We start from the raw sequence: 27,268 nt of genomic DNA, 5'->3' as shown, positions 1-27,268 counted from the left end.
TGGATTTTGACTTCCCGAAAAACAGGTCATAGAGCATCACATGTATGATGTGGCCGCGACCTTTAAGGTTCTTATTGTTCTCTATAAGAGAACTTTTTTCGATCAACTCGTCTATAATTTGTTTGTCTAAAATGATGCCATTTCAGACAATACAAGAAATTCAGTGACGGTGAGGTTACTGGTCAGCAGTATTGAAAGTTAAGAATTTAAATTGATTCATTGACCCATTTTAGGTGACGATGATCAACGTCGAAAATAACGTGAATCAAAAATGGAAAATGCACATATCCAGCGTAACACAAATATCGTACACCGTACATTTAAGGGTTTCAGAGACAAGCGCGAAGATAGCTGAAGTCAGGGACTTTAGCTCTTTTTTTTTATAAAAAAGTGTCTTAAGTGTCAGGGGCTTAACGCTAAGGCTAGTGAGCTGATCTAGAGTGTTTCCGGCTTCGACATAGTGTAATGCCATGTGAAAGTGTTACGACTTGGCTTGTTGTATATCAGCTGGCAACAAAAAAACAGATGAGTAGGATAAATGAGAAAAAGTGGAAAATATCAATTTTTCCAACCCACAAAGGAAAAAAATGCTTTTTTGCCAGAAGTGTAATTCGCTCATTGAACTTCAAGCTCAATCAATGATAATATAATTTCTGAGTCAAGCAGAATAAAACGATTGCAGGTTTTAGTCAAATTCATACCTTTTAGTTCAGTTTTTGGCTGACATCACTAAAACCAGGTCTCGAGCGCTGTGTTATTTCAAATTCGAAAAGGGCGATGGGCTAAAGAGTTTCAGTGGATTTTACTAGAATCTCCGTCAATTTCCTGTTTGTAAAAAATTCATTAACGAAGCATTCTGAAGCAAGTTTTTGTAACTTTTTTATTAGTTCATCATACAGTTTTGTTATAGTGCGCTGCCATCATGTGGTACTTGTCAAAAACATGCTGACGTAAAAATGTTGACGATGTACGAGAATTCCAAAATAGTGTCTATATATACAAGCTGAGTCTATATCAGAAACTGAAAGGTGTGTATCCTTTGACCTGTCGACATAATACAGAATAAAGCTGTGATACATTTTAGATGTAAAAAAATGCATCCATATCTATCTAGTCTGCTCAGATCGAAACAACATTTTTAGCTGCGAATAAATTTACAATGTAGTAAATTGCTAGAAAACTGGAGCTCGAATATAATCGGCAACCTGATCATTGGAGGTTGAGTTTTGGACTAAAGATTGACGGACAGGCCAAACTTTTAACCTCTCCAAGCATCCGCAGGGGCGTCTGTCTTTCTCGTAAGGCGACGTTTTTTAGGCATAAAAGTTTTTCTTTCAAATTCCAAAGGAGCTTGAAGTAAGCAGAAGTAATCTTGGGTCAGCCATAGCATTTTGTTCGTATATGTTGTATTTTTGTGCATACAAGATGCTTTACAAATTTGCCAAGTGCTACACACTAAAGATAAATCAATCGTACTAATAATAATATTGCTTTAGATTGGCACCATCGTTGAGTACCTCTGTATCTCTGCGCACACAACCAGGTAGAATTTGAAGCTGAAATAAAAGATAGCAGCGCATATTGATCCTTTTGCTAGCAAAGGTGTTTTCACTCGCTGCCAGAGACCAAAACATTATACTTGACCAAGGCACGAAAGCTTCTGTCTTTGAGGTTGCAAGAGCCCAAGGTGCTAATTTTCTCCGTCCAAGGTTTTTTTATTCAACCAAGACGGTTAAAAGTGGACCCAAGTCGTAGGTCTTGTCAACTTCTGTTTCTATCAATCGAATTTTATCTAAAGTTTGCATTCCCATTTCCAATGGCATCAGTTCCAATTTCATAAATATGCTTTCCCCAGGAGGAATTGGCTGGTTGTAATCACCTACAGATTTCATCAAAATAATCCCTTGAGCCATATTTGGTTCGACGGGTATAAGTCTTGGACGAATAATAGACTGACTTACATTTTTGATTGTTAAAGTGACATCAAACACTCGTAAAATACTAGCTGTGGGTGGTGTATTGACGGCAATTATCTTAAAGGGGGCATCAGATTCGGGTTTATCATAAATAATAGCATTCGAATCCATGTGTGCCTCAGATCCGCACGTGTTATACCAATGTAACGAAACGTATCCCAGAACATCAGATTCCTTTAGAAAAATGGGATCTTTCGAGGTCAGACAGTGGAGAAGCTGTATTGACGATTCAGGGACTATTGAATAAATATAGACATTCTTTTGTCCGAACCCATCGTCTACATTTCCAGGGGTTAAGTTTGTAGCTGTGAGACTTAGAGTCGTTAGGAAGTTGACTTCCGTGACCATAAATTGATGGTTGCTGGTCAAATTGGTAATCTCGGTTTTGACTAGAAGTTCTCGGCGCTGAACAAAGGTGGTTAGGGGGGAAATGTGCATAAGTAAGAAACAGTCATTGTTCGTACTGAAAGAGGTTCTAATAGTTCGGAATGGATAGACACCGAGTTCTTGACAGGAACTTTAAAGTATCTCTGATTGGCTCGCTGCTGGCCTGACGGAAGTGTGTATTGGATAGACAATGCCAAAATATAAGTTACAGCATCCTTGGCCTTAAATTTCATAATCTGACTTTGTGTGGATGACTGTTTAAATTCGTGAAGTGGTGTTGCCGTAGTGTCTATGAGGCAAATCAAAGAATTTCCATTGGTATTTGCCAGGCTGCATTTCAAGCTGACATTTGTTAGCAGCAAGTCTGAATCGTTAGAGAAGTGAACATAAAAACGCAATTCCTCCCCAAGCAAAAATTCTGGACTATTAGGGAGTTGTAGAGAATCTAAGATGCCGCTGTAGATGTGAGGGGAGATACTTTCAGGCATATGTATATTTTCTGAACTTAACTGAGTGTTGACACCACCTGGTTTACTCTGGGAAATTTCTGTTATTAGGCCCTCAGGGTAGTTCATAGGACTGACAAGGAGGCATGGTTTTATCAGGGGAACAACTGATATCCCAGGAAAGGAAAGTATTAGACATATCAAACATATGAGCTCTGTTTTTCCAAATTCTCATTGACTTCCTATCATTCTAGTTTGACGTACCCCTCAATGAGACGTGTTGAGATGATTCTGAATTATTAGGGCCGGCTGGCTTTTTTGGCAGAATGGCTAGGTGTTAAAAAAAATTTTTCAAAAATGACCAGTCCTCGCTCTGAAACACTGCATGATGAAAGGCATGGTTTATAACAACTTGAGCTAAAAAACGCACTGACTGTGATTTACTATTCATGAAAACGAATAGTAATAACAAATACGTAAGAAAACCACGTGGTCATAAATGAATAAAATGTGCAAAAAAAAGTAAAATAAGCTTAATTCGATGTTGTACCTCTGCCATCCATCTAATATCCAAAGATCTGTTCCTTTTTTAGGAGTTATTTCGCTGGCAAGAACTGTTCTTTCCTTCAATTGCGCCTTTCATCTATCCCACATGTCTCATTATCATTCATCTCAGCTTTGCAGGCAGCACAAAACATAAAAATTGCACTAAAATACTTTATGTCAAACAAGAAAATTATGCATTGTTGAATTGAATTTGGTTAATTATAGTGCCCAATTATAACAGCAACAACATTCTTTTCACTTCCGATATTAGATTTGCTAGACACAATAACCATACTTTGTGTCATATCCTTCTATCCTTATATCAAATACACAGAACGTATAATGTTTTGATGGCATTAGACTATCAACTGCTAAACCCTATTATTTTGTGTATCGATTCAAGTTTACGACGTGAATTTTTGACGTTAACAAAACTTCAATGAAGTAGGTGCGCTAAGCATGCACGAATTTGTTCAGTTCTTAACAATGAGACCTTCTTATGAGGTGAGAATAATATTCCAGTTTTGTGAGGGAGATACTCTGTTGTGATACTTGGCTCTTTGTCTCTCTCCGCATCTCTTTTAACATCTCTTTGATACTAGGTTTTTTTTGGATGGCATTTGGGTTTTTTTTCCCTATGATTACATTTATCCAGAGCAATATGAATACATGCTTCATTTGAAACGTGCACTTGACCAAAAAGGCCCCTGTGCGTTAGAAATGCCCACAGGTACTGGGAAGACTGTTTCACTTCTATCCTTAATACTTTCTTGGATTTTGGCTCGCCGTGAGGGTATGACCGAGCAGCAGCGCATTTTCGAAAACATTCCTCTTAATACAAATAAAGATGGAATTGCTTCTTATTTCAAGTTTATTTATTGCTGCAGAACCCTAGGGGAGATAAACAAGACTATTGAGGAGCTCAAGAACGTTTGGATGAATATTGAAAGACACATGCTAGAAGACAGCAACGAGAAGATTCAGAATGGTGGGTTGACTGATTCTAATGAAGCAAACATTTCTCAGCAAGCAGAAGCAGACTCTAACGAAGAAACATCTTCTGCAAAAGATTGGCGCTCGGATGGTCCAAAGAGTGCCTCGTACGGCAATCCGCAACATGAGGAATCAAAAAACACTGTACTTCCTGTGGGAAATAGGGTAAAGCTTTTGGCACTGTCTTTATCGTCTAGAGTGAAGATGTGTCTGAATCCTGCCGTTCAATCATTGCAAAAGCGCTCAGAGGTTGATGCTAGATGTCGCGACTTAACTTCTCCATATATCCGAGACAAAGCACTAGAGCAAAATACGTCCAAGGCAACTCAAGGCCGCAGCCACGTCACCGGGGTGATGTATACGGAGGAGCTTGAAGGTCTTTGTCCTTATTATGAAGGATATGAGGCAAGAGGAAAAGACATTTTATTGACAGGTATTTATTCTTTTGATGATCTAAGTCTCTTGGGCAAAGCACAGCATGTTTGTCCCTATTTTCTCTGTCGCCGTTTATTGCCCTTAGCAGATATTATTGTTTATAGCTATCAGTACATACTTAACCCGCGCATCAGCGAGCTAGTGTCGCAGCAATTGAGAAGCGATTCGATTGTCGTGTTTGACGAAGCACACAATATCGATGATGTCTGCATTGAAGCATTGTCAGTGAGAATCAATCGACATACCGTTCAGAAGGCACATGCTAACGTTCGGATGTTATCTCAGCTGGGACAACAAGTAGAAACAAAAGATTCTGAGAAATTTCAGAAAGAATACCAGGAATTATTGAAAAGTTTGAGCCAAGTAGCAAATCGTTCAAAGGCAAGGAAAGATAGCAAAACAACAACGCCTGAGGAGACTTTGGTTCGACCACAAGACAATGGTTCGACCGGAGCCGAACAGCCTATATTCGATTCCTCTCAGGATCAAATAAGAAAAAACCCATTTTTTGATTTTACAATCAGTAACCCAGTATGCATTCCCAACCAATTACTCGAAATAAAATCGTTTGTTCATGTTTTGGATCGAATTGTTGGTTATTTTAGAAGTCGCCTACGCCAGAAACAGGTGGTTCGAGAAACCCCTCGAACCTTTCTTGCGGGTATCGTTTCTTGGATTGGCACGGATGAGAACCCTGAGGAACCTAGGTTAGGTATCGCTGAACAAGATAGAGATAAGAATAGTGGACAGATCTACCAGGTACCGGTGGTGGCTGATCGCCTGATCGACTATAAAACAGGTGCCATCTTTCAGCATTGCAGCCGTCGTCTGCAATCTCTTTTGAATGTTCTCGAGCTAAAAGAAATTGATAGATTTACACCAATTTCTACAATTTGTGATCTAGTATCGATTGCGGCTGCCTATTTGAATGAAGGATTCATCGTATTAATGGAACCATGGGACGACCGGACGCCTACCATTTCTAATCCAACTTTACAGTTGGCATGTCTGGATGCATCGATTTGCATGAAGGTGATTCTACAGCGTTTTCAAAGGGTAATCCTAACATCAGGTACACTATCCCCGATCACTATGCTACCGAGAATTATTGGCATGAACCCGATAGTGACTGTATCACTTAGCATGACTTTGTCAAGGCCCTCGATATGCCCACTGATTGTCTCCCGAGGCGAAGACCAAACACCCTTGAGCAGCAAGTTTTCCTTGCGCATGCAGCCAGACGTAGTTCGCAATTTTGCAGACCTTCTCTTGAGTCTCTCGAGGCACGTTCCTGATGGCATCGTATGCTTCTTCCCCAGCTATCAATACTTAGAGGTAGTAGTCAGCATGTGGAATGAAATGGGCATGCTTCATCGACTCGTTCAGTACAAACTTCTTTTTGTGGAAACAGAAAATATCTTAGAAACTGAGATGGCACTTACGAGCTACCAGCAGGCGTGTGATAACGGTCGTGGTGCAGTTTTGCTGAGTGTAGCAAGGGGAAAGGTATCAGAGGGAGTCGACTTTGATCACCAATACGGTAGGTGTGTCATCTTGTTCGGAATTCCGTACGTTTATACCGAAAGTCGAATACTGAAAGCGAAGCTCGAGTTTCTCAGATCGAATTATCAAATCAGGGAAAACGACTATTTGAACTTTGATGCTATGCGCATGGCAGCGCAATGCATTGGCCGTGTTTTTAGAGGAAAGAGCGACTATGGAATTATGATATTTGCCGACAGTCGGTATACACGCGTAGACAAGCGCGACAAGCTACCTCAGTGGGTTACACAGTTTTTGACCAGTAGTCAACTCAATTTAAGCACTGAAGGAGCTACCATCCTTTCGAGGCAGTTTCTGAAACTGATGGCGCAGCCTCTGTCTCGAGAAGCGCAGCTTGGAACCAGTTTGTGGGATGCGACACATATCAGTCAGCAACCCAGCTCACAGATCAAAAACTATCAATTGTAATTCATTCGTTTTCACATCAACCGAAACCATTATTATCGCATGAGAACGATTTAAGGTCGAAAAATTGTAGAAATAACAGAAAGCGATTGTGGTTTGTGTATTTTCTTATACCGCGATCCTATTTTTAAGATAATGCTTTTGTGTTTGTATCAGGAGAAGATGGGTACCTCAAGGCAACGTCTCTGTATGTCTCTATCTAAACGTGGAGCTCCCACATGTACGCAATGCAAAAATTTACGAGCATCAGTTATGACCAAGGAAAATGTCTAAAAAAATACATTTTCTGTTACAAGAGCGATAAATATATACTTTACGATCCGCTTTCATTTGCTCTGCACTATAGCTGCTGTTCATAAGTTCGATTTTGCGATATGCATAAAGTCAAAAATAAGGAGGATTCACCTCAGAATGTTTCTTTTTTGTCGGGCAGCAGTAATTTTCCCACGTCGAGGATTCAAGAGCAAAAACCTCCTCTGAGGTTTATCTCTGAATCTGTACCATCGATGGTTTTGAACGTGAAGTTATTTGAAGTCTACGAACAACACTTTTCGGATCCTCATATCGACAAGGATTCTCTCTCTTCAATCATCAAATGGCCCGAAGACGACGTAGTTGTAGAAGAGCAGACACATAATATTAGAACAATTCAACACATTCCAGTACGTATCGGTTTATAATACTCAACTTATTTCTTTATTACTGAAGGCCGTATCGCGCTTGTGGGGGGTTAATTAACTGAAAACGCCCAACCACTAACGTTTTTGAACGAGGGTCTTCGAGAGGGTGTCCGAGAACAAGATGTTTTTATAGACTATGTGTTGAAATTTTTCGAAAAAAATTGGGTTATCGTGAAGAAGAAGTATGAGATGTACTCTCTTACAAATTATGGCGGTGTCGAAGACCTGAAAGATATTTATTATTACGTGGATTCACCCAACGCAGAGCCCTCTGATAAGCCGGAAAGTTCAGCTATTAAGAATTACTCTAGCGACATACCTAATGTCAGCAGCATTAATGAGTTAGCTATTACTGATGTCACCCAGGATCGCTTTTGTCTTTTTTCTTCTTATTTATTTGATAACTTGGTCAAAAATGTAAATCCGTTCTCTTTTGGAAAGGGGCAAATTGACAGATTGGCTGGAATTCAAATTCTCGTTAAACCTTTAGAACTTGAATTTGAAATAGGCTATATAGAACCTTTGTATGGGAGTATTTCTCTGTATGACTTGGAAAAAAAAGAGAAAATTTCAGAAACTTGGAATTTTGATTTAAATCCTCAAGAGATTCTGCGGATGATTGACATTAACCCAAAAAATAGAGATCCGATTGCGTCATCGAAAGTTTGCATTTTCAACTTGGCATATGCTAATCCTAATATTTACATGTTTATCACTGTGTCTAAAACGCTTCTTCGAGCTTCTTCCTGCGCTTCTGAGATCTATCTCAATCCGAAAGCTAAGAAGAAGGAGCTTGATAAATGCGTCAATGAGATTCAACAGAACACTGCGTTCCTTCGCAAGTATCATCACACATTTGGATACGCGGCTGTTCAACTATTTAGCGATGAACAGACGCTAGCTACTTCAAAAGTCGAGATGAATGGGCTTTTTAGATTCAAGCTCGACAAAGACATATTTTCTTGCATCGAAAAGGCTCTGGATAAATCTTCGAAAGCTAAGGTGCAAATCCCAGCTAGAGTTTCGATAGAGCTGAAAATGTTGAAAGACGATGCTGATGTAGGGCCGCGCTGTACCCATAACTTGCAGATGGTTAAGTCAGCAAACCGACAACCGGACACTCCAATAGTTCGGGAGATGGCAGATTTTACGTACATTGGTATCAAGAATAACAAATGCGTGGTCCCCTTTGTAAACTATGAGAACAGCATGTACCTTTTGCCAGAACAGGCTAATTTTAGTCACTATAGTGGGAATTGCAAAAATGTAGTAATTAAATTCAAGATGCTAGAAGATGACGATGATCTTCAAAAGGAAGGTCTTCCTCTCTTTTATGGAACAAGCGTCCAGGATAAGTTTACGAATACGGCTAGTACCAATGTCACCTATCACAACAACAAAAAGAGGCCTCTTTTTTTTGAGGAGATTAAGCTCGAGCTTCCTGTTTCTTTGACGTCGAAGCACCATATAGTTGCATCCTTCTACCATGTGCAATGCCACATGAAAAAGTCCAACCATTCTGATGACCCGAACTTGTTGCCTATAGGATATGCATTAATTAAACTCTATCCAGATGGCAAAATTTTGAATGATGGAGTTTATCATTTGCCAATTGCGTTGAGTTTACCATCTTCGGACTATCTGAGCCTCTATCCGGCTTTGGACAAAGTGGATTCGTTGCGAGTGAATTCGGAGACGTCCAAGAACGTCAAGTGGCTTGATGCTGGTAAGCCGTTGTTTACGATCGGAATCAAAGCCATTTCATCAATATATTTCCAGGATCATTACCTTGTTCAACTAGTTGATCAATACAAGGCCTTTCGTGAGCAATCACACGACTTGAAAACACTTCATGTTGTCCTCAAGGACTTGGTTAGGGCACACCCCTCTAAGCTTATTGCACATTTCCCGGTGGTGTTTGATATTCTATTCTTCATCCTTTCGTTTACCGATTCGGCTACCCAAAACGAAGTATATACGCAGCTGTTGAATGCTGCGATGACAATCCAGCAGAATTCTGAAGACTACGGCTCGAAGCTGCTTGAAAACTACGTCGAATATATGTTTGAACTCGTTCCGAATGCTTCTCATTCCCTCCCGAACGTCTTGTTAGAGCTGTGGTACCTTCAATTCATTCAGACACAAGACCTCAAGTCTTCTAGTGTTATCTGCGCTTGGTTTTTGTTCAAATTGCTTTACAAGGCAATGGTGCTCATGCTGCGCAATGATAAAAAGCCTTACATTGACACCAAGAATAGATCAGAGCGTTTTTCCGGGAATTATCTGTTCATGCTAAAGTTCCTAATTCGCAAATGTGCAATCTTGATCAAGCAGCACATAGCTGGGATAAAGGTCATCCGTCCGGAGCCGCACGCTGCTTCCAACTTGATCACCAATACCACCCCTGTCAATAGCAGTAGTAGTAGTGGTAACATCGGCGCTCGGGTCAATCGAGACGCGGCTGAGGCAAAGGCTGATCCTGTTTCGTTGCATACCAATTTCTCTCAGCCTGAGGACGAGTGGTGCAAGGACCTCTGCAAATCTGCTGCTCTGTTTTTACGAGATCTTCTTTCGATTCTAGACCGGGGTGTTGTCTGCAGCATGATTTTCAGTTTCATTTCGACGCTGGACACTCTCCGAGAGTTTACGTTGCCCACCGTCTTTTACAAGTTTTATTTTATGAGGATTATATGCGACTACGAGCATTATATTCCGCTCAATCTTCCTTTGAAGAATCCCGTTAATTTTACCTCCGTTACTGAAATACAGCAACAGTACTATCAGCGCCATCTTCTCTCGACTCTGCTTCTCAGCGAGGTGTTCGAATGCTCCAATTTGCAATCCGGACACCGACAGCGCTTTATCGCCATACAGACGCTGCGCGACCTGTTCATAAAGCACGACATGGACCCCCGGTATTCGGCACCTGAAAAGAAGTCCAGGATTGCCGAGATCTACTTTCTCTACGTCATTTTGCTTTCGGAGCGCTGGGAAGTGATGAAGACGTATAGCGACATGAATTCCGAGGAGGAGAGCTGCTGGCTCGTCTGCTTTCTCTGGATATTGAAGCACGTAGACATTGCCGTGCTCAAGTCCTGGTGGAATTCAGACAAGAACGCAGACCACCATTTGGGGTTTTTGAGCAGCCTGGCGTCCGCGCTGTCTATATTTGAGTATCGCGGAGCCGCCGAGTTGTCCAAGTCCGAAGCAGTCGGTAGAGAGCTGTCGACAGAGTCATCCAGGGATATTCACAAGAGAGACGAGGACAAGGATCGGCGAGCGAAGAAGAAGCGCTCTTTTAAGCCGAAGACGGTGTCGTCTATGTTGAATCAGGTAGTCGACAAGGATCTCATTACCTACACCCAGGACGTGGATTACAACCAGGCGAATCGGTTGTTTTTGAAAAAGATTTCGTTCATGTATCAGTTGCCCGTACTGACCAGGAAAATGCAAAACCTGACTAGAGAGGTCAGTCTGATTGTGTTGTACAGTCTCGCGCACTGGATTTGTCACTATCACAGCGCGTTGCTGCAGCCCGTGTCAGACGGTAGTGGGTTTGTCTTGAGTGGGAACGGTGGCGTGGCGGAGGCCAAGAAGTCGTTTGTGTCGTCATTTTTGGTTTTCGTGAGCATTTTGAGCAGCAACCAGGCGTTTGACGTGATTGAGCTCACCTACAAGCATTTGAAGTGGTTGATACCTTACTTCAAGAGGCCGTTGTTCAGGTATCGTTCTGGCGTCTGCGGTTCCCTGACGCATGCGATTGTTTCTATGGAGAATTCGAACTGGCCCAGCATTCGAAGCATGGCGAACGACTTGTTCTTTTTGATGATCAAGATGAACATGTCGGAGTGCAAGCAGTTTAGTCGAATGAAGCTGCAGATAGGGGTGGCCATATCTGAATTTTTCGCGAGGCAAAAGCTGGATCGCGTAGACGGCGACGAGCCGTTGAAGTATTTTTTGCAAGACATGCCGAAGTATTTGACGTTGTACTTTAAGGACGTGAGTTCGAACCAAGGCGACTTTTTGCAGGAGGTCAAGGTGCTATTGGGCAGAGTCGAGAAGACGATCAAGACCAACGTGAAGATGGCGGAGTATCGCTTTGATCCGGAGTCGATGATTGACCTTTACTATCGAATCAGTCTTAGCTACGTTGATTCTCCTGACTTGCGTCTTCCGGAGCTGGAGAAGATTGCCCTGATGCTCGAGCATCAGGGCCAGTACGAGGAGTGCGCCATGGTTCGAATTACTCAGGCGATTTTGGTTGCCGAATACCTCCGGCTGCTTTCTCGATTCAACCCGATTTACCACGCCTCGAAAAACAATCTGATTTATGAGGCGCTGATCAAGGATCTCGTGCTGCCCAAGCGCAGCGAGATTGCCTCACTGGAACAGGAGATCTGTCAATCTGAGATATTTACAGAGAACGGCTTTTTGAACTATCTACAGCAGGCGATTTCGAACTTGAGAAAGATTTCCATATTCGAGTCGTGTATTGAGGTTTACAATCTTACTTTACCGATTTACCAGGTTCGTCACGACTACGAGAAGCTGTGCGTTTGCTACGGTGATCTCTACCAGCTGTGCAAGTTCACGACTAACAGGGCGCAGGCGAACAACCGCATATTTGCCCAGTACTATCGCGTTGCGTATTTCGGTAACAATGAAAAGTTTCAGGACTTGAACGGAAAGCAGTTCATATACAAAGAGCTGGCTTCCTCTCGTTTGGACACCATTCAGACTCACTTGACCGAGCAGTTTTTGACCATTATTCCGGAGGACTATTTGCACTTCGTGAGCAACACCAAATCGCCTGAAGATCTGTCGATCACTCCGAACCATCTCTACATTCAGCTCGTTTCCGTCACCCCGTACTTCTCGGAGAGCGAGCTGATGTCTCGGCCCACACTTTACGAGCAGCATCAGAACATCAACCGGTTTGTGTACGAAATACCGTTTAGCACATCTTCTTCTTCCGAAAAGCTATCAGACCAATGGAAGCACAAATTTATCCTCACCGTTGACGGGTTTTTTCCCTGCATCAAGAAGCGCCTGCCGATTAGTCACGTTGAAGTCGTGGACATTTCCCCCATTCAGGGCTCCATTGAGCTCATCCAAAGGAAGGCCCAAGCGCTCAGCGCCGAACTCAATTCGCTTTCCAAGAACACCAAAACTTTGCAGCGTGAGCTGCAGGGCACCTTACTTATTCAGGTCAACGCTGGTCCAGCCGCGATCGCACGAGAATTTTTGGCCGCCAATGCCGATTATCCTTTGGAAAAGAAGAAGGAATTAAGGAGCGCGTTTATAGAATTTCTCAAACTTCTTGCTGAAGGGTTAGAAATTAATAGCCGCATCATTGGCGAAGACCAACAGGCCCTTCAGAATGAGTTAGAAAAAGGGTACTTTATGCTAAAACAACTTATTTGCAAGCTGACAGACACCCCGATAAGTGAAATTCAGGAAGGGTTTTTATCTCAACAATAGCATATCAGCTACTTTGTGCACATTTTTCGTATTTTTTTTTTTTTAGGATGGTTTCTCCTTAGAACAAGAAATAAAACACATATATCTGCACAGCAATTTTTTTAAACAGCGTATTGAGTTTTATGCGACCAGTTGAAGACGATTTCGGTGTTCTTTTTTGTGATTTTTTCCTATCAACACACGAGGAGAGCTTGGCACTTGGTGTATTGTTCTCTTTTGCTTAGGTGGTGATAATAGAGTGCACCTGACCTCTTTCTCTCCGTTGTGTCTGTGAGTTTTGGGTTTTATGCGAGGTGACAGTCGGCCAGAGACACCTGATGCTCGATTCTTTCGTGTCGAGGCATACTTTCGCGGTTATTCTGAAGATCTTTGATGAATTTGGGAACTCCAGAAGTCGTGAAAAGGATATGCTGCAGCTAGAGACAAAATTTTGGAGTTCAGTTTTTGATTAGACCGGCGTGCGTAGCTTGAATAACTTTACTGAGTCTTGGCTGTTCTACTATTATCTGACGTCTCGTACACCTGATCTATTGGGTAATTTAACAGTTCTAGAACTGCCCCTACGAGATAGAGAGACCCCGTTACCAGAACTTCGTACCGGACGCCCGGTTGGGACTTTGAGTGGTCGATGATCTGTCCGATGACCTCGTCGACAGTCGAGCTGGATTGAACGGAGGGCCAACTGACTGATTGGTGTGTTAGGTTAGAGCCAGTGCGTTGTTTGATAAAAGAAACCAAATCTTGCCATATTTTGGTTTGCTCTACTTGCCAGGCCTCGTCTGTATTCTGTTCATAAGACAGATCATTGCTGCCATCTTTTCGGCGTGAAGGATGCAATTGACTTTTGGTGAAGTAGACTTGGCTGAAGTGAAGCCCAGTTTGAATTGCCTGCACAACAGGCGTTAGAAGTGCTTGAGGGTCACGCGGCTTGCTGACATTGAAGATGAGGATGCGTTTGAGCTGAGTCAGATGTCGAGTACAACTCGAGTACCATTCTATACATAATTTCATACTCTGTATAGTGTGTGCACCATCTAGGTAAAAGCAGATGGGGTGATTCGCCATGGAAACAATATGTGCTCTCCCTGGCCAGTGATGAGTAAGCAATCCATTAATGCACTCCGAAGACAGCGTGAAAGTAGGATAGAATGGTACGTTGAGAGAATTATCTAAAGGTAGGCTGTACTGAGGGAAACATTTTGTGTGTGTAACCTTACTAGTTGGCGAGCGTTGAAACCAGACGTCTAACAATGCTATAGAGAGGCAGGCATTGCGCTGCATAAATTCCGGTTTTATGCCTAGGGATGAGTCTGAAAGTGACGGAACAGACTGGGTATAAAGCGAAACAGAAGGGTGCGACAAAAAAATTGGAGAGTTAATTTCTTTGGCCTTTTGAAGGATGACTTTCAATGCTTCAGGCTGTTGTTCTACAGTAACGACAGGAGTGTTGGGCTTCAAAATACCTGCTTTTTCTTGTGCTATTTCTTGTATAGTGGTTCCTAGAACATTGGTGTGGTCATAATCAAGTAGCGTAATCCCACAGACAGCAGGAGAAGTTAAAACGTTGGTATAATCGATACGACCACCGATACCGACCTCGATAATGGCGCTGTCTAGGTTTTTGTCAGAAAAAATTTTGAGTGCCAAAAGGGTTAGATAAAAAAACCAATTGAGGTGGTTGGACAAATAATCGCTGCGAGATTTTTCCAGCAAATCCCAACACAGCCAGAAGTAGTATGCGAACATTTCTTCTGAAATACAGGCACCATTTAGTCGAATACGCTCGCGAACAGTGACCAAATGAGGGGAAGTGTACAAACCGGTCGAGTATCCATGACTTCTGAGCATAGATTCTACCATAGAACATGTTGATCCTTTACCCTTGGTGCCAGCAACATGGAAAGCACGTTTCGAAAGTTTCTCAATCTTTTTTCAGTCACGAAAATGTTCAAGTTAAAGATATCAGTTCAGAATAAAAACCGTTGGCCGTAGCTCGATGTGTTCGATAAAATTTTTTTGTCATGAATTCAAAATTCAAGAGATAGACTAATCGTTGTGTCTTGTTTGCACAATACGGCTTCTCAAAAAAAAAAAAAAAGCCTTTATATGTAGTAAAATTAGGAAACGATTTTTGATTCTTGCCTTGGGATTCAACAACAATTGTATTTTCGCCTCAAATCTGCTCAAGTAACGATCTACTTACTATAAAGCCACCTCAGCCCGAACGAAAAAAACGCGATACCGGAGTTCAAAAATCGGTTGTTTGAAAAGTGCGATTGATTATTCACTACATACATCAATCCCTAATATTTCACATAACTGCATCGTCTCTTCATTTGCGGCATTTTGTTGCCTGTTTTCCTTTAGCAGCCTTTTTTTTGAATTAGCCAAAGCCATTGAATTAGATTGCAGAGAATTGAGGGCCCGCAGGGCACTCTAAACAATCATATAGACGCAATTTTGCAATTACCTATTAGTTTCCACTTTTTGTCCTCCGCTTTATAGAACTATAGAACAGAGAATTTTAAATTTACTATAAAAAAGGCTTGTTCTCTTTAACGTGGCACATCATCACAGCCGTACTTTATAATCCCTGCATATGTTTACCATTTTTTGTGAAGAAAGCAATTTATCGAGTTATGAGTTTAGACTCTCTAGAAACACTTGCTGCAATTGTCGGGTATTATTGTCTGCCCCCCACAACGAGGTATGTAACTTTCGTCTCGATACAGTGTTGCACAGGAAGACAAAACGGATAAAGCTATATGACGTGTGGGGCTAGTTTTAATATAGAATAGATGCTGAAAAGTTCGTCTGAGTTAAATAATCCTATAAAATCAAAAAATTTTTTAAATTCAGTTGCCTTAGTTAATTTTATCAAAAACTTAAATCTTTTCTATATTTTGGAACAGATGTTGCATGCAGCGGTTGTTATGGCGTGTGTGTCTACCTGAATATAGCGCGGCATGATGCAATCGTTCGACCCTACCTTTGGCTAAGCGTCCGAGTATCAGCGTGCAGAAGCAGGTTTACTAGGGGAGTGAGGGGTCAACAATAGAATGCACACAGTACAATGTTGAGTCATGAAAAGTTACACAACACGCAAATAGACAGTTTCAAAGCGTTCAGCAGATTGTCGTTGTGCTTCGTCTTGAAAAGGTGAACGAAACAGAGAGCAGCTTTCAATTTTTGACAGGATTTAAAACTTGTAAGTATGGGAGAGTTATGCAGGACATCCTCAGATAAAACTTTGCTCTTCAAACACATATTTGTTTTTATGTTTATACTGTTACAACAATATAGCTACATTAAATACATGGAAGTGATGTGGGCGACATATCCGTTACCTCGCTAAATAGCAATGGCAAGTTCTAAATGGCACCGATAGAGAAGGTTAGTGTTAGAATTGCAGAACTAGCTAGTTTGAGGTTGTATTGCCTGACAAAAATTTCTGTGACTGTCCTTGTCAGTCGGCTAAATAAAGTAGTCGTTCATTTCGTCACAAAGCAGGCACCATCGCATTGAATAGTGGTTTCAACGAGCTTACTCAGCCGTTCGCTTTTTTTTGACATCTTATAGCTGCTCTTCGTGCCTCTGCCTTTAAGAATTTTGAGCAGTCTACTGTTTCTATAAAATTCTGTTCTCCGGCTGAGTTTTGACGTTCTACTTCTTCCGATACAACAGAGGTTATAACGTTGCCAGAAACGGTAAACAATGGTGATTTCTTTACAAGTTTGAGCAAATCATCAGGCAGGGGTTTGCGGTTTTCTAGATAATCGGTCAGTAACCTGACACGACTCCGCATACTATCCCAAGGTCTAGAAGTGAGTTCGTGCTGTTCGGCCCATTTCCATACTTTAGTGCTCCTTCTTCTTGGTTCTATTGGATATACTCGAGCCATCCATACAAGCATTGCAAAGTCTTCCGAAGCTAAAAATGGTGCCTTCTTAAACGGCCTTTCAGGACATCTAGGGACATTCGACAAGACAGCTGGGCGCTGCCCACAAGATATCATAAACCGAATTTCTGCGTCAGCCGAACTCTGGTTTTCAGTACTGCGTGGCACTTTATCCTCTGGCCACATTTCTAAAAAAGGGCCTTTTCTTGGGGGTAAGGTAACAAGTCTGGGATTGATTTTAGGACTTTTAGATGTACGCGTGACTTTCTTATCTTCGGGCTCTGAATCATCCAAAGGCTTCGATGAATTTCTCAAAGAGGAGTTGGTTTTTCCATTTAACGCATCTTGTTCGGTTTCATCAATTTGGCGATCTTCACATGATTCCTTATTATTCGAGTTTGTTCGGTTTTCTAGACAAGAAGTTTTAGTTTCATCTTTAACTGAAAATTTCCTGTTTTTTGCGAATTTTGAATCATCCGTTTTTAAAGTCGCATTTATTTTAAGGTCGGTATTGTTCAAAGATATGCTACTTGCTTCTCCATTTAACATTGACCTTCCCCTCTTTTTTCTGGGACGACCTGTCTGACTGGGTTCTGGGTTCTGCGGTTGCGTATCCATGAAAGCTTCGTCGACAGTATCTGCAGTCACAGGGTTTTGACTACTGAGTTCGAACAGCTGCAAAATCATGGGCGCTTTTTTTTGAAGGGTAGATATCTTCTTGGAAGTCTGAAGTTTTGTTTTATTTGCAGAGTCTTGACTTGAGTTTACAATTTCATCACTAAATCCTTCTGAATCAACAATTTCGTCTTCTTCACTCTTTGAGTATCCTTCACTTTTTTTTAACGATTCATTAGATTTCCGAGATCTGCGTACAAAACCTGGATTTTTTGAAGATAAAAATGTTTTAACGACATTTTTTGTTGACTCCGTAACACTAGGAGGATTGCTCCGCAAAGAGCCGTCTCTTTCTTTTTTCCTCTTTTTTTGAGAGTGATCAGAGTCCATGCCTTCATTTGCGTAATCGAATTTGTTGTCCAGCCACATTTAATATTTAGCTGTGCATAAGAATTTTTATTTCACATCTGAAGCATAGGCGCATGTACGAGCCAGAAATTGGCAAAATACCTAGAAGGTGTGGCGTGAAAATCTATTTTCAGAAATTTACAGAAAACTGAATTTGATAATGCCTATCTGTTTGATCTATGCACTATTTTTTAATATTTTTCCCCTAACCGAAATCAAAGTTTGTCTTCTGTTTGCGTCTTCTCAGTCGCCGAAAATTAAATAGAGTAGAATAACGATTAGTAGTGCATTGAGATTTCTTCTTAGATAAGAGGATTATAAGTTTGGCGTGCCTGTATTTCCTGATACAGTGTCCTAGTGCTATGTTAGTAAATAGGAACGTTACACTTATAGCTTACGTATTTAGGGATAATAAATAAATTTGAATTTTTACTACTCCAGTAAAAAAATAAACAAAAATTTTATTGGTTTCGTACTCGAAAAATTAAATTTAATCTTAATAATCAGTTGAAGAAAAATCAGCAAGAGCTGTTAAAGACGCAAAAATTTTCATTTACAAATCTACATTTTATGATAGTAAAACGGGAAAATATAACGTACAATAACTCAAATAAGTTAAATTTGCTTCAGGAATAGTGCGTAAAAAGATATTTGCAAATCCGCGCAATTAGTAATTATCTTAACCTTGTCTATTCATAATGCGATTAAATCTGTTTTTCATAGCCGAGAGGCCACCTCTCAAGCACTGAATGGAATTTACGTCCTCCCTTCGCTCTCGAGCAATGACGGTGAGTTTGAAGGCGTCATATTTGTGAAGAAAGGGTTCTGGGAAGGAAGTGTACTGAAATTCTCTCTAAAACTCAACGACCAAAATGAAGAGAGTGGTGCATCGGATACTCAAAACCCCATGGAGGCCTATTTTATTTCTGGAGACATCTTCCATCCGCTGATAGATCCTTATTCTGGAAAGGTTGAGCTGATAGACAACTTGAATAAACCTCATCCATCCGTTATGTCCGAGATCATTCATTCAATTTATAATATGTTCAATCTTCCTCTATGTCAAGTAATAGGGGCTGCAAGACGTATCCCTAACCAAGAAGCGGCAAAAACATTCAACTATGATCCCGTCATCTTCTCTAAGTTGGTATTTTATTATACGAGCATAGCGAGAGCTTATTATTACAACATTCAAGAATCAACTTGCTTTAAAAAGCTCTCTTATTTCGTCATTTAAGCTATCTGAAAGGGATTAACCTTTTCTGCATCGAGCGATGCAAAGCCACCGAAATGAAAATGTGGGAATCGGGCAGCTGTTGCGATATGTTAGAGATAAGATTACCAAATGTCACGTAAATTTGGCTTTACCATGGGAACAGAGTTCAATTGTGCGCAATTTACACAAATGCCGCAACTAGCTAATTTTTCAATAATGTTAGATTGCGGTTATGCAAATTTATTGTTATGAATACAAATTGCTTTTTTTAATGCCGATAATTGCGAGCATATATGTTTGAAATGTCAGATACTTCAACGGTATAAATCAAACTTGTGAGCAAATGGTTGATGGTATGAATTTGTACACCTACACGTCATGCATATTGTTTTTTCGGTTCGAGTGTATAGCTTACCACCTTTCTAAGAACAACATAGTCTGTATCAACTGAAGTTTCGTGAGACATGTTCTGAACTGACGAATGAAGATGGTCTACTCTCTTTGCCGCAGTTGGTTTCGAAAATCAACGATGAGATTCTATTTACCGAGGTGCCTCTCATTTTTCGTACACGGCAGTGCGTTTTTGTTCTGTGTCACTGACTCAAAACGAACCCGGGAAACGTAAGACACGCATTCGCGAAGAGGATTTTAGGAGCTTGATTCGAATTTTTGGGGTACCGGTGCACCAAGATCGCGCTTTGGCCGAAGAGTTGTTAGAGCACCTGAATCAAATCTTTATTTCTCTAAAGGAAGAACATTTACAAGCTGGGGAACAAATAACTATTTTTGAATTTACTGCTCGATTAAGGAAGCTTTTTGATCAACTTGATGTGAACTCGAACAACAAGATTTATGCAGACCAAATAAAGTCGTTGATATCATCTACTTCAAGTGTTTTCTCGAAATTCCCCGTACAGATGGCAAACATCCCATCTATAGATATGGTTATGAACCGACTAGACAAAGAAGGAAGAGGATACATTGATTTTGATAACTTTCTCGGTGGAATCCTGAGCAGTTTTGGAATACCAGTTGTGTCATCCGTGCTGGATGTCAATGCGAGGCCAGACCAAGTTTCGACTGAGAGCGCGCCAGCTTCGATTGGTCCTACTGAGGTTTCTCCTTTAACAGATAAAGAGGTGATATGGCGTGAATATGAAATTTCGCATGTTTCTGAGAGCGACGATAACATTCGGATACGTTTATCAGACGAAAAGTTGCTAGAGTCCAAGAAAGTTATGGCAGAACTTCGGAATCAAATCGATCAATTGGATCAGACCTGCAGGAGACTCAAAGATGAACTATTTACGTCCGAATCTCTTCGCGCTATAACTTTAGAAAAACTTGAAGAGAAAGAAAGGCTGATTAAAGAATACAAAAAACAATTAAAGAAGACGCGCGTGAATGAACAGTCTCACACTCAATTTGTAGAAGAATTTGAGCGGCTAAGAATTGCTTCTTCTGAGCTCGAGAAAAAGTACCAGGAGTTAGAAAAAGACAAGGAACTTTTAGAAGAAGAGAAAATTGCTCTCCTCAATGAAGTTCACGAAAAGCGAATGCGAAATAATATTTTAGAAGACCGCCAAGGTGCACTAGAGTCTATCAAGAAGACCTCGGCTAAGTATGAAATGGAAATATCACAGTTGACTTCGGAACTATCTGAACTAAAAGAGAAAATCAATATTATTAGTCAGGAGCAACAGGGAGCCGACGAAACTATCGCTTCTAGTAGAAAGAGCAATGCCTTGTTGAAAAGGCAATTAGATGAGTACGATTATCAGCTCAGGGAGGCACGGGACAAGATAGCTTACTACGAAAACATTGTACTTTTGAGCACCTCAAAATCAAAAAAGAATAGTTTGGCAGCCATGCTAAATCTACCTGTTCAATCATCATTTTGTGATGATCGTTCTCCAAATATCCATGACAGAAATAGCGCTGATATACCCCGGCTAAATTCCCCTGAGCCCCCTTTTCAGCGCACACTCGACCAAGTGTCAAACAAATTTGATCTCAGTGCTTCGATGAGCCCTGCATTACGAAGTAGCAAGGAGAAAAAAGGAGAGGTTCAATCACAATCATATCTTTCGAAATCTGGTGTTGTAGAGGCGGAATGCGATAAGGAAGGCTTTTCTTCTTCGGATGTTCAGAACACCGTTACCGCTTTAAAAGCAGAAATTGAAGTCAAAGCAGAAGAAATTTGTAAGCTAAGAAATGAAATCGAGGGCCTCAACAACCGGCTGATCGCCTCCGAGGAGGCCATTCGAAGAGCCAACAGCATGGCAGCCAAAGCTACTGCAATGATTTTTCACGCACCGTTAGAGATTCAAAGTAAATTCTCGCAATTATCGGGAACTTCATCTGTTACGAATGCCAAGATTAGCATTCCTGAGCAGGATGTGCTCAACCATGTAGATATTAAATTTGGTGATTTGAACAAGGTTCTCAGTCAATTAAAAGAGCAAAGAAGCATACTTCAAAAAGATATCAGTGAGGGTAGTGTGGAAGAAAAGAAAGATCTGGTTGACGGAAAAAATAATACAGAATGTGGATGCTTCTCTAGAGTATGCCCTCTGATGTGATGTTATTATTTATTAATACAAAAGGCAAAGATACTACTTATAAAGCTGAAAAGCCTATTTTTATATTTTCTTGAAACTACATATTTTGTATTGGTTGACCATCCTATGGCTGATGTCTCTTTGGTCGATTAAAAAAGGGAAATACGTCCATTTTCCAATATTTCGATAATTCAGATGTTTGGTCCGCCACCTGATTCACCATATCCTTCATTAAGTTCATGCTGCATTTCATTGAATCAGAGATTGAATGGAATCTGACATAGTCAATACAACGGTTAACGGATTCCAGTACTATTAATATTGCGCCAATAGTAGCATGTAGAATTTGAAAAACCATATTAGAGATTTCCATTAAACACTTAGCAAGAAGCCTCATTATTCCCAAATTCATGTTAATGAGGTATGCAATAAATGCTCCTAAATCACTAGAAAATCGAATGGCATTCAAATGCAGTGTAAATTGTTTGGAACAGTAATCTGTAATAAATATGATAAAAAGCAAGTACGCTCTAATATCTAGGGCTATTGAGAAATCAAAAGCTCTAATATTGACTCCATCAATTTATCATACAAACTGACTGCAATTAGGTGCACTGAGGTGTACATACAAGCCGGTGTTTTTACGAACAATTGTAGCTGATTCAAAGCACATAGTTATTATTCTATCGGCCCGATCCTCAAGGCGAAACCTATCATTAATAACCAAATAGATAGCAATGATATACTGAAGTAAAGAGTATGTAGCTTTTTCTGCTATTTGGCATGTCTGTTACGCATTCATAAAAAATTTGTTACAAATTACAGTAGTTTGTTAGGACTTGAAAACAAGTACAGAACAAATGATGTAGTATCACAATACCTCACCTATAACAGGGGATCTCTTTGCTTTTCCATAAGCGCTACGAGTGGCGCAGAACAAGGGATGTGATCGAATTGTATTCCAAGCATTACTTGACAATTTTCTTACTTGAATATTTGGGCTTTTACAATTGTTATCTCTGCAATTAGGACTATTCATTTTTAACGCGAACTATTCACATAAATAATACCAGAAAAGATATCGAAAAGTACAGCAGAGTAAAACTGTTGTAGATAAGATTATCAAATCAATAAATTTTTTTGTATTTGAGAATTTTTACATAATCCCGGACATTTTACTGTTATCCACTACAGCGTCGAAGTTCTCAGCTTAATTAAATAACGATTAAAATAAGCTTCAAATTAAGGACAGCTTTATTGTAGTGAGCGAGCGTTAGGAATCAGTGAATAGCTAACGATTTGTATTTAGCAGAACTGTAAACCCAACACTTAATACATTTAATCATTTTGTGTAGAGATTGCATGTACTAAAAAACTACGATGATTAATTCTATAAACAAAATAGATCATTTTCTGTAACACATAAGTGTTTAACCATACTGTATATTACGTCATTGATATCTCACTAAAAAGAAAATTTTTATGTCCTCTCATCAATCTGGAGTTTAAAAAGTTGTTTCAATATTCCATAGTTCCTTTTATTAATAGACTTTGGTGTTTTTGGGATTTTGATTTTTCAGCTAACGTTCCTGTTTATTAGTGCATCTGTACGCTCTGCGCCACTATTTAAACCTTTTGAATTAAGGACGCTTTCTTTTATCTATACATAGTTTATAAATTCATAAAGCGGACGTAAATTATTTTATAAAATGGGCAAAAAAGTTTCTGGGCTGCATGTTACATTTATATACATATAAAGATGCGTATAGTCGTCGCATTCAAGTGAATTACGAGACAGAACGACATCAACGGCAACACTGAAACTCTAACTAGTTTTAAGATCGTCTTGTTATTTAAAACTGACGCTGGGCGGTAAAGCCATTTCTGTATTATTCTAGAGCCGAATAACAATTTGATAATGTTTGGTTTTGGCAATATACTGATTCTTTATGGAAGCGAAGAACATAAAAGTCCGAGAAAATGTTCTAACAAAAACATAGTCGAGCAATCAAGCTGTCACCTTCGTTATCGCGAAGTGATAAAGAGAGTATTCCTAGTCTACCGATCGAAACTCGAAATTGGAACAAAAATTACGAGCCCTATTCATACCTATTCATACCATATCTGATAGAATAGAATTTCAAAAATCCATCAAATTTCTCGTTGATAATTATGATAAAAATAATCTAGGGATCAGTGCCAATAATCATCTCTTTCATCAAAAGTCTGAATACTGAAGATGCTGTCGAATGCTTCTGTAACTTCAAAACACGCATCTCTAATAGCCCTGGATGCTTCTGACTGATGCCGAAATTATGGAGGCAAACATTTCAGAGTTTTACGAATGATTATTACTCTTATCTTCAAAAACGGTATAGTTAGCTGCATTTTTACCTGCGTACTATATCTTAAATCGCTTTCCAAGTCCCAACCGAAATTTGATACCGACGGTGAATTTAATGAAACAAAATATATTGTTTACTATGCGATCTAGCAACTATGACAATTTGTACGATCTTACATTATAAGCATACTTTCTGAGACATTTTTTTTGAACGTTTCAAGTATTTGGAAAATAGGTATATTATTTATTACACAATGGATCGTGGTGAAATATATCTAATGATAACTAAAAAGATGTTCCTATGAAAATCTTGGATGTGAAAGAAAGAAACATTAAGAAGGAATACATTTTACAAGCGTCATATCTTTTAAATATGTTGAGAACCAATTTCTATTAAATATATAAATACGCTAAAAGCATATTCTTTTCTATTAAACACCCGAGCAACATGTTGCACTACAAATATTAGCATCTATCATACTCCTTTTTATTTCGTTATTTTCAGTTGTTGTTATTCCATACAGGTAACATTCAAGAGGTTATCTGCTTACTGCATCCATTTGTACATCTTTCAATCCACTGCCAAAATTTGGAGCTGAAATTGGTCTTAGGCGATGTTATAGATCAAAATGCACATGCTATTTGCTAAAAAAGCTAAAATATATGTGTTAAAAATTCCTAGAGGCATTTTATAACAAGGATTTAAGGCAAAGACTTATTCGTCATATACTTGTCACAGATTTATTGTATATATAAAAAAATGTCAACTCTTTTATTAACATCAGGAGCGCCACCTCGATAAGAAAAAATTACTGGATTATGGATTTTTTCTATGTGTATATTCATATCTTTGCATCTTCTGGGCAATAATATTCAGCAAGGATTCTATAGATGTATGATGGACTATAACTACCACTGTATACAAATAAGAATAGAAAAGCGCAGTTATTATGTGAATGCATATATTTTTAGCATAAAAGAGGTGTTAAATTTTTGACATACATGTTCGTAATGTATAGGCTGATTAATTCTGGAGGAATATAATCCCAAGACGGATTCTTTACAGAAACGTCCAAGCTTTGAGCTATTACGATTAGTTGCATCAATAAATTTAGCAGTTTAGCGTTTTGTTAAGAAAGCGGTTATGTATTGGCTTACGAGAGGCATACCTTTTTTGAAGCTTAGAACTTCAGACGGAGAATGAAGTTCGTTGAAAGTGTCAAGGTCGTGCACATACAACGGCGACAGTTTGTAAATACCAGTGCATACAACCACCGAAACACTATGATATTTTGCAGCCTTTAAGTAATATGAATAGATCAGTAAGAGTCTATAGTTCGCATTGGCTTGGTTTGCCGATTTTCTACAGCTGAAATTACAAAGAACTCCTACTACTCTTTTTGCTTCAAGGTATCATCGTTGACACAGAAAGTAGTAAATTTGTTCTAATTTTGATATCACCAGTGTACCTCTATCAGCATGTGCGATCCACTTCTTGCAACAAGACCACCGCTTGCCATAACTGGATGTATTTCAAAACTAGTTAGGATATTCCCAAGTTTATAAAAATACACATAAAAAATGACAGATAAAAGAAGTAATATTCGACCATCCTCATTTTTTTGCAAGAGCGATTGATTTTTCAAATAAGCTTTTCGTACCTGCATGTGTGCCCACAATCACCTTGTGGACCCTCGACATTAAAGCAAATATGGCCGTATCGGGGATCAGCGTAACTTCAATAGAACCAGTTGAATCTTTGTTCTCTGCATTGCATGAAGACAGTGATTTCGCCATCTCATGGCCTGCATATGACGGCGCTGCTTCGGCGACAATTACCTCAAACTTTCTGTGTCGCGCTGCAGCCTTTAAAAAAGCTGCTACCGCCTTTGATTTTCCAAAAGTCATAATTACTTCATTGGCATGAATGTGGTCTTGAGCTTGATCGCCAATATTACTATAAGCAGAATCTAGCTCTTCAATAAATTCATCAACGCACTCAACTATCAAATCCTTCAAATCGCCAATGTTTTCATCCGACAGAGTTTGACTCTGATCGTCTTTGGTCGACAAAACTTTTAACAAGCCAGGTTGAGATGAGGTATCTATGATACGCGATGCAGAACGATGAGGGACCTCATTTTTTGTAAAGTAGGGCAGCAATTGAGATGAGGTGCCACTAGTAGTGTTTTGCATCAACATGGACATGGAAACGCTTCGCAAGAAATCTGATTCTTCGGCGTTTCCTATAAATTTTTTTTTCAGTTCGTTTCTTTTCTGTTTATTCACATTATGATAAGTTCATCAGCCAAAGTATTTGCATTTAGAATTCGAACAATAATCAATAAGTCCCGCGTCCTTGTATTTTTCTAAAATTGCTTTCAGAAGAGGCGATAACTCTTAGAATACTAGGGCCTCTCCACATTCCGTACCTGCAGATTTTTAGACTCCTCTCGTATAGCGTACAAAATTCTTCTTAACGTATTCACAATAACCAACTCTAGAGTGTATTAAAATAAGTCGTTGCTTTGCTACATGCATGCTTTAATATACATTTCGATTATACTATTCCTATAGCACAGCGCAATGTTTTTTTATGTTTGAAGTTGCTCTAGTTTGTTTGATACTTATTATGAAAAGCGTTTGCATACCTAGCGGTTTATGTTGGCTCAAATGGTCTCCATATTCCTTCAATATATTTATTAAATCTTCTTCAGTTTTCCAAGGACAAATTTGAATGACATCTTTGAGAATACAAGCAGTCTCCTTGGCCACTTCATAGGACCCAATCAGATGCCTGTTTACGTAAAAAAAATCAGTTTTTAGCTAGATTTTTTAAAGCTGCTATTAGATACAAAATCGTATCATACCCCCTTCTCAGTCTGACAGTAAATCTATCAACAGCCTCTTTGATTTTGTCTAATTTGTCAGACGTTTTAGCTGCCATTTTACGGAAATTACAATGAGACGGAATATTTAGATGATACAAAGAGGATGACTGTTTGAAAAAATAGGGATAAACGTTATTTGAGTGATATAGTTGTCAGACTATTGAAGCAAGCAGTCTTGAATCATTCCCAAAAATTAAAGTTTCTTAACTTGGGTAATAAAAATAATTTTATTATTTTAGAAAATGCTTGTATTTATCTTTGTATTATTTAGATTTATAGTGTACAAGCATTTATCAGCACAATAGGCTTTGACATTCAAAATTCATGCTAGACATCAACTATTAATAGATGTGTATATAAGAAAATTTGATTAACTTCCGATCTAGTTTATTTTCATTCATAGCTTATCTGTCTCGCGTGTGT

General features: G+C 39.5%; 6 protein-coding genes and 1 long non-coding RNA gene across 8 annotated transcripts; 3 read left to right on the top strand and 4 right to left on the bottom strand.

Moving 5' to 3' along the window:
• Nucleotides 1–1,377: 1,377 nt before the first annotated feature.
• LOC126320440 (trafficking protein particle complex subunit 13 homolog) lies at nt 1,378–3,295 on the bottom strand. 2 transcript variants are annotated; one of them, XM_049993931.1, is made up of 4 exons: nt 3,240–3,295; nt 3,074–3,122; nt 2,441–2,899; nt 1,378–2,381 (listed from the first exon to the last, which is right to left on the bottom strand). In XM_049993931.1, the coding sequence occupies exons 3-4, from the start codon at nt 2,849–2,851 to the stop codon at nt 1,716–1,718; spliced, it is 1,077 nt and encodes a 358-aa protein (XP_049849888.1). In that variant the 5' UTR covers nt 2,852–2,899; nt 3,074–3,122; nt 3,240–3,295; the 3' UTR covers nt 1,378–1,715. The 2 variants fall into 2 exon arrangements, with proteins under 2 accessions (XP_049849888.1, XP_049849887.1); XM_049993930.1 differs by having other exon boundaries at nt 2,441–2,976; nt 3,240–3,289.
• A 107-nt stretch (nt 3,296–3,402) lies between these two features.
• On the top strand, nt 3,403–7,154 carry LOC126320438 (general transcription and DNA repair factor IIH helicase subunit XPD-like). Its single transcript, XM_049993927.1, has 2 exons — nt 3,403–3,799; nt 3,958–7,154. Exons 1-2 carry the CDS (start codon nt 3,795–3,797, stop codon nt 6,752–6,754), a joined length of 2,802 nt encoding a protein of 933 aa, XP_049849884.1. The 5' UTR covers nt 3,403–3,794; the 3' UTR covers nt 6,755–7,154.
• On the top strand, nt 7,002–13,018 carry LOC126320437 (dedicator of cytokinesis protein 8-like). The gene is made up of 2 exons (XM_049993926.1): nt 7,002–7,413; nt 7,525–13,018. Exons 1-2 carry the CDS (start codon nt 7,126–7,128, stop codon nt 12,910–12,912), a joined length of 5,676 nt encoding a protein of 1,891 aa, XP_049849883.1. The 5' UTR covers nt 7,002–7,125; the 3' UTR covers nt 12,913–13,018.
• On the bottom strand, nt 13,015–15,975 carry LOC126320439 (putative folylpolyglutamate synthase). The gene is made up of 4 exons (XM_049993928.1): nt 15,902–15,975; nt 15,496–15,741; nt 15,208–15,348; nt 13,015–14,838 (listed from the first exon to the last, which is right to left on the bottom strand). The coding sequence occupies exons 2-4, from the start codon at nt 15,520–15,522 to the stop codon at nt 13,390–13,392; spliced, it is 1,617 nt and encodes a 538-aa protein (XP_049849885.1). The 5' UTR covers nt 15,523–15,741; nt 15,902–15,975; the 3' UTR covers nt 13,015–13,389.
• A 2,365-nt stretch (nt 15,976–18,340) lies between these two features.
• LOC126320383 (myosin-9-like) lies at nt 18,341–21,683 on the top strand. Its single transcript, XM_049993838.1, has 4 exons — nt 18,341–18,468; nt 18,557–19,402; nt 19,477–19,598; nt 19,676–21,683. Exons 2-4 carry the CDS (start codon nt 19,393–19,395, stop codon nt 21,629–21,631), a joined length of 2,088 nt encoding a protein of 695 aa, XP_049849795.1. The 5' UTR covers nt 18,341–18,468; nt 18,557–19,392; the 3' UTR covers nt 21,632–21,683.
• On the bottom strand, nt 19,496–22,714 carry LOC126320384 (uncharacterized). The gene is made up of 3 exons (XR_007558087.1): nt 22,491–22,714; nt 22,240–22,397; nt 19,496–22,056 (listed from the first exon to the last, which is right to left on the bottom strand). It is a non-coding gene; the product is annotated as an uncharacterized LOC126320384 (long non-coding RNA).
• Nucleotides 22,715–24,419: 1,705 nt separating this feature from the next.
• LOC126320390 (translation initiation factor eIF-2B subunit beta-like) lies at nt 24,420–27,020 on the bottom strand. The gene is made up of 8 exons (XM_049993848.1): nt 26,825–27,020; nt 26,606–26,751; nt 26,387–26,454; nt 25,616–26,231; nt 25,424–25,476; nt 25,124–25,253; nt 24,957–25,038; nt 24,420–24,869 (listed from the first exon to the last, which is right to left on the bottom strand). Exons 1-8 carry the CDS (start codon nt 26,899–26,901, stop codon nt 24,797–24,799), a joined length of 1,245 nt encoding a protein of 414 aa, XP_049849805.1. The 5' UTR covers nt 26,902–27,020; the 3' UTR covers nt 24,420–24,796.
• Between the last annotated feature and the right edge of the window lie 248 nt (nt 27,021–27,268).

The sequence above is a fragment of the Schistocerca gregaria genome, unplaced genomic scaffold (assembly GCF_023897955.1).
Source record: "Schistocerca gregaria isolate iqSchGreg1 unplaced genomic scaffold, iqSchGreg1.2 ptg000720l, whole genome shotgun sequence".
NCBI lineage: Eukaryota > Metazoa > Arthropoda > Insecta > Orthoptera > Acrididae > Schistocerca > Schistocerca gregaria.
The sequence above is the reverse complement of the archived record's forward strand: the minus strand, read 5'-3'. Positions and strand labels throughout refer to the sequence as shown.

Bases quoted from the DNA above. Each gene is read 5' to 3' on its own strand.
- LOC126320390 (XM_049993848.1), bottom strand. From the start codon at position 26,901: ATGGCAGCTAAAACGTCTGACAAATTAGACAAAATCAAAGAGGCTGTT. The intron at 26,752-26,824 runs GTATGATACGAT...TTACGTAAACAG, and splicing joins ACTGTCAGACTGAGAAGGGG to GCATCTGATTGGGTCCTATG. The intron at 25,477-25,615 runs GTACGAAAAGCT...AAATACATCCAG, and splicing joins GATTGTGGGCACACATGCAG to TTATGGCAAGCGGTGGTCTT.
- LOC126320437 (XM_049993926.1), top strand. From the start codon at position 7,126: ATGCATAAAGTCAAAAATAAGGAGGATTCACCTCAGAATGTTTCTTTT. The intron at 7,414-7,524 runs GTACGTATCGGT...TTTTTGAACGAG, and splicing joins GAACAATTCAACACATTCCA to GGTCTTCGAGAGGGTGTCCG.
- LOC126320440 (XM_049993930.1), bottom strand. From the start codon at position 3,260: ATGAATAGTAAATCACAGTCA. The intron at 3,123-3,239 runs GTGCGTTTTTTA...CTGCCAAAAAAG, and splicing joins TGAATAGTAAATCACAGTCA to CCAGCCGGCCCTAATAATTC. The intron at 2,382-2,440 runs GTACGAACAATG...ACCTTTGTTCAG, and splicing joins AACTATTAGAACCTCTTTCA to CGCCGAGAACTTCTAGTCAA.
- LOC126320439 (XM_049993928.1), bottom strand. From the start codon at position 15,522: ATGGTAAACATATGCAGGGATTATAAA. The intron at 15,349-15,495 runs GTACGGCTGTGA...ATGATTGTTTAG, and splicing joins ACATATGCAGGGATTATAAA to AGTGCCCTGCGGGCCCTCAA. The intron at 14,839-15,207 runs GTATGTAGTGAA...GACTGAAAAAAG, and splicing joins GTGAAATATTAGGGATTGAT to ATTGAGAAACTTTCGAAACG.
- LOC126320383 (XM_049993838.1), top strand. The intron at 19,599-19,675 runs GTGCCTCTCATT...GGGAAACGTAAG, and splicing joins ATGAGATTCTATTTACCGAG to ACACGCATTCGCGAAGAGGA.